Below are 15,086 nucleotides of genomic sequence, written 5' to 3' on the forward strand. Positions count from 1 at the left end.
CAATATCTAATTCATTTTACTACCTCATCTTGAATGGAAAATGACTGAACTTTCCTGACCAACCTCCCATGTAGGAACTTGTTAAATGCCTTGCTAGTGTCCACGTAGACAACATCCACTGCCTTGTTCCATCACTTTCCTGGTAACTTCCTTGAAAAAATCTACATGATTGGTTAGATATGATCTACCATTGCCAAAGACATGCTGACTATCCCTAATCAGTCCCTGTCTCTCCAAATACTTGTATATCCATTCCCTGAGAGTACCTTTCAGTAACTTTTCCACTACTGATGTCAGGCTTACTAGTTTATAATTTCTTAGCTTATTCTTAGAGCCCTTCTTAAACAGCGGAACAACATTAGCTATCCTCCAGTACTCTGTTGCTAAGGATGATTTAAATATTTCTGCAAGGACCGCTACGTTTCTGCACTTGCCTCCCTCAGGGTCGGAGAGAACACTTTGTCAGGCCTTCTGAATCTAACCACCCTAATTTACCTCAAGACAACAAACACCACCTCTGTAATCTGTATAGGGTCCATGACCTCACTGCTTCTGTACCTCACTTCTAAAGACTCTGTGTCCATCTCCCTAGTAAATAAAGGAGCAAAAAATCCATTTAAGATCTCCCCCGACCCATCTCTTTTCACTCCGTGCATAGGTTACCATTCTGATCTTCCAGAGGACTAATTTTGCTCTTTAATGTAATGGTAGAAGCCCTTCACCTTGTCTGCTAGAGCAACCTCATGGCGCCTTTTACCCCTACTGATTTCATTCTTAAGTGTTCTCTTGCATTTCTCATACTCAAGTACTTCATTTGCTCCTACCTGCCAATACCTGCTATGCACCTCCTTTTATTTCTTAACCAGGACCTCAATATCTCTTGAAAACCAAGGTTCCCTAAACCTCAAAGTTGCTGGTGAAAGCAACAGGCCAGGCAGCATCTCTAGGAAGAGGTACAGTCAACGTTTCAGGCCAAGACCCTTCGTCAGTCCTGACGAAGGGTCTCGGCCTGAAGCGTCGACTGTACCTCTTCCTAGAGATGCTGCCTGGCCTGCTGCGTTCACCAGCAACTTTGATGTGTGTTGCTTGAATTTCCAGCATCTGCAGAATTTCTGTTGTTTGCATTCCCTAAACCTATTATCTTTACCATTTATTCTGAAAGGCACATACAAGCTATGTACTCTGAAAATTTCACTTTTGAAGGCCTCCACTTACTAAGCATATCTGTGCCAGAAAACAGCCTGTCCCAATCCACACTTGCCAGATCCTTTCTGATATCATCAAAATTGCCCTTTCTCCAATTTAGAATCACAACCCGCAGACCAGACCTATCCTTTTCCATATTTACTTTGAAACTAAAGGCATTATGATGCAAAGTATTCCTCGACACAAACTTCTGTCACCTGCCCTTTCTCATTCCCTAATAGCAGATCAAGTATTGAGCACACTCTTGTTGGGATTTCTACGTACTGATTAAGGAGACTTTTCTGAACATATTGGACCAACTGTATCCCATCTAGTCCTTTTACAGTATGGGAGTCCCGGTCAATATGTGGAAAGTTAAATCATCTACTATAACAACCTTCAGTTTCTTGCAACAGTCTACGATCTCTCTACAGATTTGTTCTTCTAAATCCCGAGGGCTGTTAGGTGGTCCATAATATAGGCCCATTTTGATGATTGCACCCTCCAGTTCTTCATTTTCATTATAACATTCAAGATGATTGTCGATACCTTCAAATTCTTCATGGTCCCGAGCTTGTTTAAGTAGTGAAATTGTTTCATTTTCACTCATGGCCATTTCCAGCATCTCCCAAACCTGAATGCTTAAAACCGCAGTTAGCAAAGCAGTTCCAAGTTGACTTACTGCTTATTTCTCGCCAACTGTTGGTGAGAAAAATCACTGCTTTTTGAACACAAACACACACAACTGGTGCTAATTAAAAACTTTGCAGTAAGCACAGTATGGCTTTTAATGGCCACACAAGTGCACACAACTGACGCTAGTTAGAAACTTCTGCAGCAGTCTTCTGTCCCATTTAAATGCCATAGTGTCCCAAAGAAGCAAAAGGAATCTTGACTATTTTTTGATTGGATTTTAATTTCTAAGCGTTGTCCCAAATAAGTGGCTGCCCCGATTAACCGATGGCCCTATTAACCAGAATCCATTGTATTTCACTACAGCCTGCTAATGCAAAATTTGTTGTTGTGTTGCAGGAGGTTGCTCTATTTCTTCAGGAATTCAATGTTACAGGCATCTTATTAGGGATCATTGGTAAATCTAAGTGTCCTCGATTGACGGTAAGTGAATTGTATAGAAGGTTCACGGTTAATCCCAACGTTGTATCTTGCTCTATTACAACCTTACACTGAATTCTGTAGGCAATTGTGCACACTCACATTATTGGGTTTGTTATAGTTTTGTCAGTTTTGCTGTGGCTGAGTAGGTGACTTGGCAATTAAAATACAGTAATGAAGGTAGCTATTATACTATTACTCACAGCATTGCGATGTAGTTTATAATGATACTTACTCCAATCATGTTAGTAATAATTGTCATTTAAGGGTACAGGTTTCTACTTTATAATAAGATGTAATTCCCTTTTCACTGTTCCATGATTAGCTAATTGGCTGATGCAAAATGACAAATTGGTGTTCAGGGTCAGAAAGAAGTCTGGTTTGCCCTTATCATGGAAGCATTCAGAGGGCAATCTTGGCTGATGCATGATGAGCACCTCTTCAAGTTCTTTCAGTAAGCAGATAGTTATGGGCAGAATAATGTCCACTGTAACTATCTTACTGTCAAAGTATCTTCTCTCTGTAACAATCTTGTCCTTTAAAATATTGATAGGATTATATCCATAAGTGACTCATTAAAAGATCTGGATATAAACTGAATGCCTGTCAGTCTCATAGCATTTCAATGGAGTAGGGTCCCAGAAGAAAAAGCTGCTTAAAATGAGTCACACGTTTATCTCATTGGGAAAATAATTAATGACATTGGGCAAATATTGTATGGGTATTCTGTTTTTGGTGATACTGAAGGTAGATGGTATTGCCTGAATTTTGTACTATTGCCTAAATTTGACTTAAGGTGACCTGTGTCTCAGTTATGTCCCCTGTGGTAACACTTATCTTTTATAGTGAAACACCCAGTGTTTTTGGGGCTTTGCTATTAAAGCTGTCCTATGTATCAAAGTAGTTTGTGAGCAGTGTAGTGATGAAACCTGAGGCCTTGCCGTGGGCAGCCCTGAAGGCCCTCTGACAGTTCATGCTGATGAAGAATTTTTCAGTTGCCTCTAAATATGCCTGATATCAAAGGTGTTCTGAAACATTTGAAATACATATAATTGCAAGTAAATACTTTACAAATACATTAAACTGCTTTAAATTAAAATGAAAATAAAAGAAGTCCCAAATCACTTAACTTTTGAATGGGTTTGTGACTAGATAGGAATTCTGACCCTGACCCCTCAGCCCAGGATGATGCAAAATCAATTTTGAACTTGGTGGTGTGCTCAGTGTGTTCCATACCTCTGCAAAGTAATGCGCAACTATTGAAGTTACAAATGTGCTGATTTGCAGAAGGACATAGCTGACCTCTTGAAACAGCTAGCTAAGATAGGTAAGTATGACTTGCCCCATTGTCTTTACTGCATTTATACAGATTTTTTTCTTCAGAGATAAATGGTGGAAAAAGTTGTACGTATTCTGTAGAAAGAACGGCTATCAACTAAATGGCCATGTCATACTTATTTTTTATCAGTAGTACTGTGAAATTTGATAATATGACTTTTCTTTGAGATTAGGAGATCTGTGTTGGTATCCTGGGCAACATGGTTTGTTACAAGGAAACTTGTCAGTCAGTCACCAACAATGATAATCTTGTGTAAGTACTGGTAGGCTTACAGTGCTGCATTTTATTGCAACACATCACTAATATTATTAATCCTTGCTGTCATAATGGGGTTTTGGGGAAACTGGATAAACCCTCATTTTAGTGCATCCAATTCCTTTCCTGTGTTCCTGTCTCCTTGTATACAAAGTAGATCATAGGTATTTCTGATAAATGGAAGCCTTATGGAATGATTGATTGTACACCAAATAAATTGTTCTTTACTTTTCAGCAGTCATATACAAGTCACTTTATGAAGTAACATGAACTGCATGGAGTTGTATTCCACATATCCACCCAAAAAATGCCTTCTACATTATGGATAGATTGTTCATCAATAAATTCTGCTACTGTTGTCCAGTTGAAAAATGTCATTAAATTTGGTTGCGTTGTAAGGATTTTCTTCATAGTTAAGTTATTTAAAACAAAACTACTTTGTGAAAACAACATAACATGTAAATACTTTTTTAAAACTCAACTTGTCCACTTTTGGGACAAAACTTCATTTCCAGCCCAGATAGGATAAATTTTTTGTGGCATTCTTTGCCTTTAGAGATTGAGTTGTCTAAATCCATTTACTAGTAGGTATGTTGTGCAGAATAAAAAATGCACAAGCAATTTAGCATGGGCTTGGGAAGTTGCATAATGCAGTGCTTACCCATATTTGCGTGAATGTTGTGACACAATGTTGGGATGGAATAGGAGGATCTGTAGTCCTAATTTATTTCTTTTGTCACATCTGGGAGTTCCTGGTGGCTAGTGTATAGTGACAATTGCATCTAATTGGTTGATTTTGAAGAGTACAGAAGTATTAATAGTGACTATTTTAGTGTGTGGTATGACACTGAAATAGACTCGATGAGCTTAATGATTGAGCGTGTACTATATTAAATTCAATGAATCTACATAATCTTACCGGATTATGGCATATTAACCTAGTCAGGCTGGCGTTCTATAATAATTGCACTTCCAGTTTGAGAAATGATGCATAGAAGCACTGCATTTTGTATGTAGTTGATAAAACTTTGTGACTTGGCGTTTCAACTTGATGGGATGACTGTTCTGCACAGGCAGGAACTCCCTTTCGGAGAAATGCAAAGGAGATGAAATCTGTGTGTACTGTACATTAACAAAGGTTGATGCACAAACTCTTGAATGCTGGCCACATTATCTGCTCAGGGAGTTTACTGTTGTGTTCATCACCACTGTCTACGTACATACCCACCGAGCTCGAGTCCCAAGGATGCACTGGGAGTGCTTTACATTATCATCATCTTTTTACAAAACAAGCAACTAGACAGTCTCTTCATAATTGCAGGAGATTTCAATCATGTTAACCTGCAGGCCATTTTACCCAAATTCCACCAGTATGTTACCATGGCCACTAGGGGATCAGACTGGACCATGTTTATACAAACACACACGGTACTTACAAAGCCATCCCACACTCTTACCTTGGCCTCTCTGACCACATCTCCATAATGTTAATCCCAGCATACTGACTGCTGCTGAAAATGAAGAAACCAATCAACCAATCATTGTATGGCCTAATGAGGCAATCTCTATGCTTCAGGATCACTTTGAACGGATCATCTGGCAGATGTTTGAGGTATGCAAGACAGCGCCTGCCACGAAAGCTACCTCTCTCCCAGGTGAACAACCTCCATCTGTCACAGCTGCAGATGTGAAAAGGAATCCGCAGAGAGTAAACTCAAATAAGGCAGCTGGGCCAGACAACATCCCAGACAGAGTACTCAGGGAGTGTACACAGCAACTCACTGACACCTTCACAGACATCTTCAACACTTCACTCATTCAGGCTGCTTGAAATCAGCCACTATTATCCCTGTACCAAAGAACCCTACACATTCAGAACTAAATGACTTATGACCAATGACACTGATGTCAATCATCCTGAAGTACTTAAGATGGTTGATAATGGCACTTACCAAAACATCCGTTCCTGCCTCATTGGACACTCACCAATATGCTTATTGACAAGACCACTGTACTACAGATGGCATAGCATCGGTCATTCATCTGGTCCTGACACATCTAGGAAACAAGAAAACTTGTGTCAGAATGTTGTTTCTGGATTTTAATTTGGCATTCAACACTATTTTCCCACAGTCCCAGGTGAACAAACTCCTACTTGTCTGTCTATGTACACAAGTGGGTGTTGGGCTTCCTAACCAACAGATCTCAGATAGTCAGGATGTAGAACTGCTCCTCTCTCCCCATGATCCTCAACATGGGTGGCCCCCCCCCAGGACTGTGTACTGAGCCCATTGCTGTACACTTTCTTCACACTTGACTGCATGGCCAAACACCCAAGCAGTCACATCGTCATTGAGCATATCTATATGAAACATTGCTGTAGAAAAGCAGCATCCATTGTCGAAGGTTGTCACCACCCAGCCATGCTTGTTTCTCGTTGCTGCCATCAGATAGAAGGTATAAGTGCTTCAGGACTTGCACCACCAAGTTCAAGAACCATCAGGCTCTTGAACAAAATAGGATAACTACACTCATTCTACTTCTGGCGTTCCCACAACCAGTGATCACACTTTAAGGAGTCTTTATCTTGTTACTTCATGCTCGTTATATATTTATATTAGCATTTACCCAGTTTGATGGCCATTGATCCTGTTGACAGTTACTGTTCTATAGATTTGCTAAGAAAAAGAATCTCAGTGTTGTATGTGGTGACATGTATGGACTCTGATAATAAATTTTACTTTGAACTTTGAGCTTTGAAATTTACTGATGACATGACAGTAGCTCTTCACCAACAATGAGGAAGGAGCCTACAGAGAGGAGGTGGAAGAACTTGAGGCCTGGGGCCAGGCAAATAATCACTTCCTTATTGTCAACAAGACAAAGGAGATGGTTATTGACTTCAGGAGGACTGGCACCCCTCTTTACCTTGGAGACGTAGCAATAGAAACTGCAAGCACTTTCAAACTCCTGGGAATTAACACCACATTCAACCTTGCATGGTCCCAGAACACATCCTATGCAGTCAGGACAGCTCACCAACACCTCTACTTTCTGAGGGGGCTGAGAGAGCTGGACTTTGCACATCCATACTTGTGTCATTTACAGATGCACAGTGGAGAGCATCCTAACAAGCTGCGTCACTGTTTGGTAATGGAAACTGAACTGTGGAGGACAGGAAGGCTCTGCAGTGGTTAGTCAAACCTGCACAATACATCACTGGCACCAGCCTACCTGCCATCAAAGATGCTGGGAAAGGGCCAGTAACATTATGAAGGATCCGGCACACCCTGCTCATGACTGTTTGTCCCACTCTCATCTGGGGGGAGGCTATGTAGCATCCATGCCAGGACCACCAGACTTAAAAACAGTTATTTTCCCCAAGCCATAAGACATCAACACCTCCACTCAATAACTCGACCACTACTTTATTATTTCCTATCAGTCACCTTATGTACAGTCTAGTGTCACTTTATAGACATAGAACTGTATATAATCTATCTTATGTATTTATATTTATTGTGTTTTTTTTAATATTATTGTGTTCTTTATCTTTTTTTTTGTGCTGCATTGGATCAGGAGTAATAATTATTTCGTTCTCCTTACACTTGTGGACAGGAAATTACATTAAACAATCTTGAATCTTGTTTATTTTGAAGCTGCCTCTTTGCTGCTTTGGATCTGAATTGGTTTTTGCAATCATGAAGCCAAGGTAGCAAAATAAGCCTAGCATTGCCTTTGATGTTAAATTCATTTATGGAAAATTATATGCTCCTTTGATTTGAGGTTAAGGGGTCTGAACTGGTGGTCTGTTTCTTACATGTTCCACAGAGAGGTACTACTGTTGCTACTGGGAGATTCTGACCCACCAACTCTCTTGGAAACCAGCAGGTAAATAGCTGTATGTTGCTGTATTATTCTGAGTATTAGAGTTGCAGAAATTGTATGTTGCTTAATTACTTCATAGCTGAATAATTTTTTACAAACAAGAGAAAATCTGCCTCTCCCCCCATCCCCCACTTTCTGCTTTCCACAGGGATCGCTTCCTACATGACTCCCTTGTCCATTCATCCCTCCCCACTGATCTCCCTCCTGGCACTTATCCTGGTAAGTAGAACAAGTACTACACCTGCCCGTACACTACCTCCCTACACACCATGCAGGGCTCCAAACAGTCCTTCCAGGTGAGGCGACACTTCACCTGTGAGTCTGTTGCAGTGGTATACTGTGTCTGGTGCTCCTGGTGTGGCCTCCTGTATATCGGTGAGACTCAAGGTAGATTGGGAGACAGCTTCGCCAAGCATCTATGTTGGACATATTGGTCAATGGCCACCCTTCCCAGCTCTTTACTTCACCCCTTCTCCTTCAGATTTCACCTATCACCTTGTGTTTCTTCTTCCCCTCCCTCCACCTCCTGACTCTGACTCCTCAGCTCTTTTTTTCCAGTCCTAATGAAAGGTCTTGTTCTTTTCCATAGATGCTGCCTAGCGTGCTGCGTTCCTCCAGCATTTTGTGTGTGTGTTACTTGAATCATTTCTTAAGTTACTTTTGCACATTGGATCCAGTGTCTGACTGTTCTGAACCTGTTTGCCAGTTGTTTTATACGTTCAGTTTCAGGATCTGGGTATTGCAGGCAAGACCAGAATTTATTCCCCACCGCTAATTGCTTTTGGTAGTTGGTAGTGAGCGCTGATCTTGAATCACTGCAGTCCTCCTGGCAAAGGTACTTCCACAATGCTGTAGGTAGGGAGTTCCAGGTGACAATGAAGGGCTGGGGGTATTTCCAAATCAGGAGGTGTGTGTCTTAGAGAGAACTTGGAGGAAGTGGTGTTTTCATGTGCCTCCAACCTTTGTCCTTAATCGGATTCAGATTTAATCACCACATGTACATCAAAACAAATGACAGTGAAATGTGTCGCTTGTGTGCTAACAGCACACAGGATGTGCTGGTATGGGTAGCCCGCACATTCTGGCACCAACATAGCATGACGTTGACGTCCAGCAGAACAACGCAACCAACACGTTTGTGGGTTGGGAGGTACTGTTGAAGTACCCCGGGCATTTTGTAAGTGATAAACTCTGCAGCCACTTTTGACCAGAGGTGAAGGGAATAAATGTTTAGAGTTGATGGGATACCATTCACAGGCTGCTTTGCCCTGAATGTCAAATTACTTGAGAGTAGCATACTCATTTTACCAAGTGGAGGATATTCTGTCACACTTCTGAATTGTTCCTTGTTGATCATGGAAAGGCCTTTGGGTGTTAGGAGGTTAGTCACTCAACGCAGGTCTCTGACCTGTTCTTAAGCCTTTGAATTTATGTGACTGGTGCAGCTGAATATCTGATTAATGGGTCCAGCCCCCTCGCCCTCCCCAGGATATTAAAGATAGGGTATTTGGCAATGCCATTGCCATTGCCACTATGCTTTTCAACTTGTGGAAGCAGCCGTGATTTATTCATTGCAAGTGGTTGAAGGTTTTTATTGATAGTGGTTCACACAAAAATTCTATGAAATGTAAAAGTGACTGCACTGTTAATTGTTATACACAAAAACAGTGAAATTAAATTCCTTCCTTTCAATAGATGGTCCGCACCTTTGAGCTTTGCAGAGAGTGGTGATATTTACACATTTACCGTTAATTACAGTAGGCTGAAATAGTAGGGTGCATTGACAGAAAAAGTGGCTTTTCCACGATGGTAAATAGTAAGGTAACCATTTCTCTTTGGCAGGTTAATACTAACCTGTCTTTCTCAGCCAGATGTTGCCACCATCTGGGTTGACCGAATCCGTAAGCAACCTGCTGTTCGGGACAATGTATGCTTCATAATGCAGAGCTCCACAAATGGTAAGTGGTTGTTATTACTTGCACACAAACTAGCAAGAAAGAATGCAAAGGAAGAATTTGTTATCATTAGTCTTGTTTTTAGTTTCTCACAGCTTAAGAAAGAATATACACCCTTGGCTGACATTTTCAGAGTGGGGTGGTAAAATAGTTGTTCAGTAGGAGAATATGATGCATTATTTGGATGCATCTGAAATTGTAAAATGGAGAAGGATGGTCTAATGCAACTTTTGCTTGAGAAATTTCCAGCATCAGTGAGCTGTAGTTCAATGATATTGCCCAATCACTATTATGTTTACATTTTAATCCACAGACCACAAAATCTAAGCTGACATTTTAGTGCAGTGCAATGTTAGAGTGATTTCTTTTGAAAGTTGTATTTAAATCCAAGCTGCCTCCTCACATGAAACACAGCGAGGGAATTCTGCCAGATGTCCCTCAGGCAGTACCTGGAGGTCATCATTGTATGTGAGACTTCTTATGGGCAATCAAATTGATGCAGTTCTTACATTACATCAGTTATGTGATTCTTGCACTTCATCATTGACTGAATTTCAGAAGTACTTCACTGGCAAAGTGTTTGGGATGTCCTATGAAAGATATTGTTTAGGTTCAAGTTTTTCCTGAGTGTTTGGGTAAAAGAATGATGAATGGAGTTTAATGTGGGGAAGCGTGAGGTTCTGCACATTGGTAACAGAATTCAAAAGGTACATTATTACATAGGTGGAGAGAAGCTGCAAGTGAGTGAAGTATAGAGGGTTTTAGTGCTTGAGTCACGAAAAGCTAACAGGCAGGTCCAAGTAGTTCAACCCATCTCAACCCCATTCTCCTGCTTTCTACCCGTAACTTTTGGCACCCTTAACCTTTGAGTTAAGCATTTTGACTTGTTTTATTGCTGATGTAAAGTATTGTTGAAGCATCTCCTGGCATGCTGCTTTCAGTTTGGGTACCCCCTTTTAAAAAAGATACAGTAACATTGGAGGCTGTACAAAATGGTTTCACCAGGCATAACATGGTTTTTTTTCCAAGAGAGACTATGTAGTTTGGACCTGGATTCCTTGGTGTTTAAAAGAATGAGGGACAACCCAGTTCAAACACGGAAGATCTTCAGGGGGCTTGACAAGATCAACGTTATGAATTTTTCAGTATTGGGATAGCTAGAACAAGAGGCCATTACTACTAGATAAGGGCCAGCTATTTAAAACTATGTAGAAATCTCTTCTTGCAGAGGATGGTGGATCTCTAGAATTCTCTGCTCAGCACTGGTGGAAGCTAGTTCTTTGAAAGTGTTTAAAGTGGAGGTGGATAAATACTTCTTGCATCAAAGGATGGAGGAGTGTGGGACAGAAGAGGAGCTGAGACCACTATCTACCAGTCACGATCATAGTAAATAGTGGAGCAGCTTTGAAGAGCCTAATAGTTTATTTCTGCTTCTATTTCTCTGAAGATGTAGAATCCTTATGGGTAGAGTTAAGAAACTGCAAGGGTTTAAAAAAAAACCTTGATGGGAGTTATATACAGGCCTCCTAGCAGTAGCCTAGATGTGGGATACAAATTACAACAGGAGATTGAAAAGACATGTAAAAAGGGCAATGTTACAATAGTCATGGGGGATTTCAATATGCAAGTAGTTGGAGAAGATCGAGAAGATCAAGAAACCTGAATCCCAAGAGAAGGAATTAGAGTTGACTTTTTCAAGCAGCTTGAGGTTGAGCCTACTAGGGGAAAGACAATTCTGGATTGGTTGTTGTATAATGAACCAGATTTGATTAGGGAGGTTAAGGTAAAGGAACCCTTAGAAGGCAGTGATCATAATACAATAGAATTCACCCTGCAGTTTAAGAGGGAGGAGATAAATTAATTTAGTAATACAGTGGAGTAAAGGGAATTACCATGGCGTGAGAAAGAATCTGGCCAAAGTTGATTGGAAGGCTACACTAACAGGGATGATGGCAGAGCTGCAATGCTGAAGTTCTAGAAGCAATTTGGAAGGCACATGATGATATATCCCAAAGACGAAGTATTATCCTAAAGGGAGGATGAGCAACTGGCTGACAAGCAAAGCCAAATGATAGTATAAAAGCAAAATACAGGGCATATCATTTTGCTAAAATTAGTGGGAAGTTGGAGGATTGTAAAGCTTTTCAAAACCAGCAGAAGGCAACCAAAAAAACATTAAGGAGAAAAAAGATGTAATATGAAGGTAAGCAAGCCAGTAATACAAAGGAAGATGCCAAAAGTTTTTTCGGATATATAAAGAGTAAAAGAGAGGCAAGAGTGGGTATTGGACCACTGGAAAAGGACACTGAAGGCAGGGGGAATTTTAGGCCAGTTAGCATGACTTCAATGGTTAAGAAGATGTTGGAGTCCGTTATTAAGGATGAGGTTTCAGGATACTTGAAGAAACATGAAATAGGCTGAAGTCGGAAGGGGAAATTTTGCCTTACGAATCTGTTGGAATTCTTTTGGAACTAACAGTCCGGAAAGACAAGGGAGAGTCAGTGGATGTTGCTTACTTGAATTTTCAGGCGGCCTTTGACAGGGTGGTGCACATGAGACTGCTAAACAAGATAAGAGCCAATGGTATAACAGGAAAGATACTAGTATGGATAGAAGATTGGCTGACTGGTAATGGGCAAAGAGTGTGAATAAGGGAGGCCTTTTCTGTTTGGATACCTGTGACTGGTGATGTTCTACAGAAGTCAGTGCTAGTACTGTTTCTATTCAAGTTATATGTCAGTGATCTGTCTGATGCAATTGATTACTATTGTGGCTAAGTTTGTAGACAATACAATAATCGGTGGAGGGGCAGGTGGTGTTGAAGCAGAGAGTCTGCAGAAGGACTAGGGCAGATTAGGAGAATGGGCAAAGAAGTGGGAGATGGAATAGAGTGCAGGAAGGTGTATGGTGATGCACTTCGTAGACAGAGTAAAGGTGTAGACTATTTTCTAAATGAAGCGAATTCAGAAATCAGGTGTACAAACAGACTTTGGAGTCCTTGTATCAGATTCCCTAAAGGTTAACTTGCAGCTGATTTTGTCATAAGGAAGGCAAAGACAATGTTGGCATTCATTTCAAGAGGACTAGAATATAGAAGCAAGGATGTAGTAATGAAGCTTTATAAGGCATTGGTCAGACTGCACTTGGAATATTGTGAGCATGTTTGGGCTCCTTATCTAAGAAAGAATGTGCTGGCACTGGAAAGAGTCCAGAGGAGGTTCACAAGAATGATCCCTGGCATGAAATGGTTAACGTATGAGGAGTATTTAATGGCTCTGGACCTGTACTTGCTGGAGTTTAGAAGAATGAGGGAGGGATCTCATTGAAACCTACTGAATATCGAAAGGCCTAGGTAAAGTAAATGTGGAGAGGTTATTTCCTATAGTGGGGAAATCTAGGACCTGAGGGCACAGCCTCAGAATTCAAGAACATCCCTTGTTATTGAGTATGTTCAGAGCAGAGATTTAAATGTATCTCTGATTGATAGGTTCTTGATTAGTAAGGATGTCAAAGGTAGAAGGCGAGAGAATGAGGTTGGGAGGAATAGTAAATCAGCTATGATGGAATAGTGGAGTGGGCTTGATGGACCAAATGGCATAATTCTGCTGCCACATTGTATGTTCTTATAGGCTTGTGTTCTTCTCTGTACAGTGGTGGTATCACACACGGTCTAGTGTGTGATACTCAGATCTTAACATTTCTAGGTTATCATTACCATATGTTGACCAAGACTGTGTTGAGTGTAGTTACAATGGAGTAATTTGACTCACAAAGTTTTGTAAAACTCATGTTTTTTGATTTTGTTTTGTGGTCAGCTGACTTATTGGGAAAGATCGGTGAGGTGGTTGATAAACTCTTTGACTTAGACAAGGAGCTCATGCTGAGCTGGATCACAGAGTCAAAGGAGTTGCCTGATGCACAAGCAACAGAGCAGGAAAAAACAGCTGAGATTTCATTGGTCCCTTGTTTACTGGAAGCAGCCAGACAAGTCAGGTAAGTCTTCAGAATATGAATTTATCCCCTATGTCTAGAGCATAGTTGGTTCATTTGCACACTTAGGGTAAGTACCCATTTAATTAAATGGAGAGTCCCAAATTGGAGACTTGCAAGGTGGAGACAAAAATTTGAAAAAGAAACAGACATTGTTGGAAACATTACAGGGTGACAACATTTGTTGACTGTTGCCAGGCATCGTTAGAGGTGAGGAAACAAAGTGAACACTTTGGGTTGATGACCTTTACCAGAACTGAGAAAAGTTTAAAAGAAAACCAAGAGAAATTTCAAGGTGCAAAGAAGGGGAACATGTGGAGAGAACAAAGGGAGTTTTGCAATAGGATGAAGACCAAGAAACATTGGACATTCTGTGTCTTTCAATGAGGGAAGTGTCTCGTAGGACATACCCAAGGCAACAAAATTTATTGACTGTTGCCAAGTCAGATATTGGGGAAGAAGCATTGCAATGCCCTTTGTCTACATTTTTTTTCTCACTTAGAGTGAGAAAATAATGTGCTACAGGCCTGAGAAAGAAGAGCATTGATCTTCTATCTGCATAAATAGTGCATTATCATCAGCATGAAGGATGTCTCTCGACAAGGTTTTCATTCTGAACACATTGATAAACTTTGCTTCATCTTATATGAAGATAGATCTGCCCATATCTGCAGAGAAATTCAGAACCAGAGGAAAAAAAAGCATGAGTCTGGACTGTGTTGTTGTTGTTCGTCCTTCATAGTCGAAGATGACCATGGCTTCAAAGTCAAATGGGAGATTGGTGGCTGTGGGTCCGGAGGTGGCTGATGAGGCCAATCCGGGCCTTGAAGGCTCGCCCACATGTGGGACACAAGTGGGTGGGTGCTGTCGTGGCAGTGGATGCTGCTCGGGCCTTGTGCACAGTACGCTTTCGTTGCGCCTCGATGATGCGCCTGACTTCAGCTGCACGGGCTCCTGTGGTGATCTTGCTGCGCCAAGCTGGACGGTCAAGGGCAAGCGTCTCCCACGTGTTGATGTCGACACTCAGGCCTTTGAGGGACACTTTGAGGCAGTCTTTGTAAGGTTTCTTCTGCCCCCTGACTGAGCGCTTGCCCTGACACAGTTCTCCGTACAGTAGCTGCTTAGGCAATCGGCTGTCTGGCATTCTGACCACATGTCCAGCCCACCTGGCTTGGGCTTTCAGCAGGAGGGTGTAGACCTTGCAGAGCCCAGCTCGTTCCAGGATTTCCGTATCGGGGACTTTGTCCTGCCACCTGATGTGGAGGAGTCTGTGGAGACAGCTCAGATGAAAGTGGTTGAGCTGTTTGGTGTGTCTGCTGTAGACAGTCCAGGTCTCACTGGCGTAAAGGAGGGTGGTAAGG

General features: G+C 41.4%; 1 protein-coding gene across 3 annotated transcripts in view; it reads left to right on the forward strand.

Moving 5' to 3' along the window:
• The window catches only part of saal1 (serum amyloid A-like 1), a 50,930-nt gene that overhangs the window by 12,827 nt on the left and 23,017 nt on the right, over nt 1-15,086 (forward strand). For all 3 annotated transcript variants that reach the window (XM_063062106.1, XM_063062104.1, XM_063062103.1), the window contains exons 4-8: nt 2,218-2,301; nt 3,810-3,889; nt 7,724-7,783; nt 9,623-9,738; nt 13,551-13,728. In XM_063062106.1, coding sequence (XP_062918176.1) covers nt 2,218-2,301; nt 3,810-3,889; nt 7,724-7,783; nt 9,623-9,738; nt 13,551-13,728 — 518 coding nt within the window. The remainder of the gene's footprint in view (nt 1-2,217; nt 2,302-3,809; nt 3,890-7,723; nt 7,784-9,622; nt 9,739-13,550; nt 13,729-15,086) is intronic.

The sequence above is a fragment of the Mobula hypostoma genome, chromosome 11 (assembly GCF_963921235.1).
Source record: "Mobula hypostoma chromosome 11, sMobHyp1.1, whole genome shotgun sequence".
Lineage (NCBI taxonomy): Eukaryota > Metazoa > Chordata > Chondrichthyes > Myliobatiformes > Myliobatidae > Mobula > Mobula hypostoma.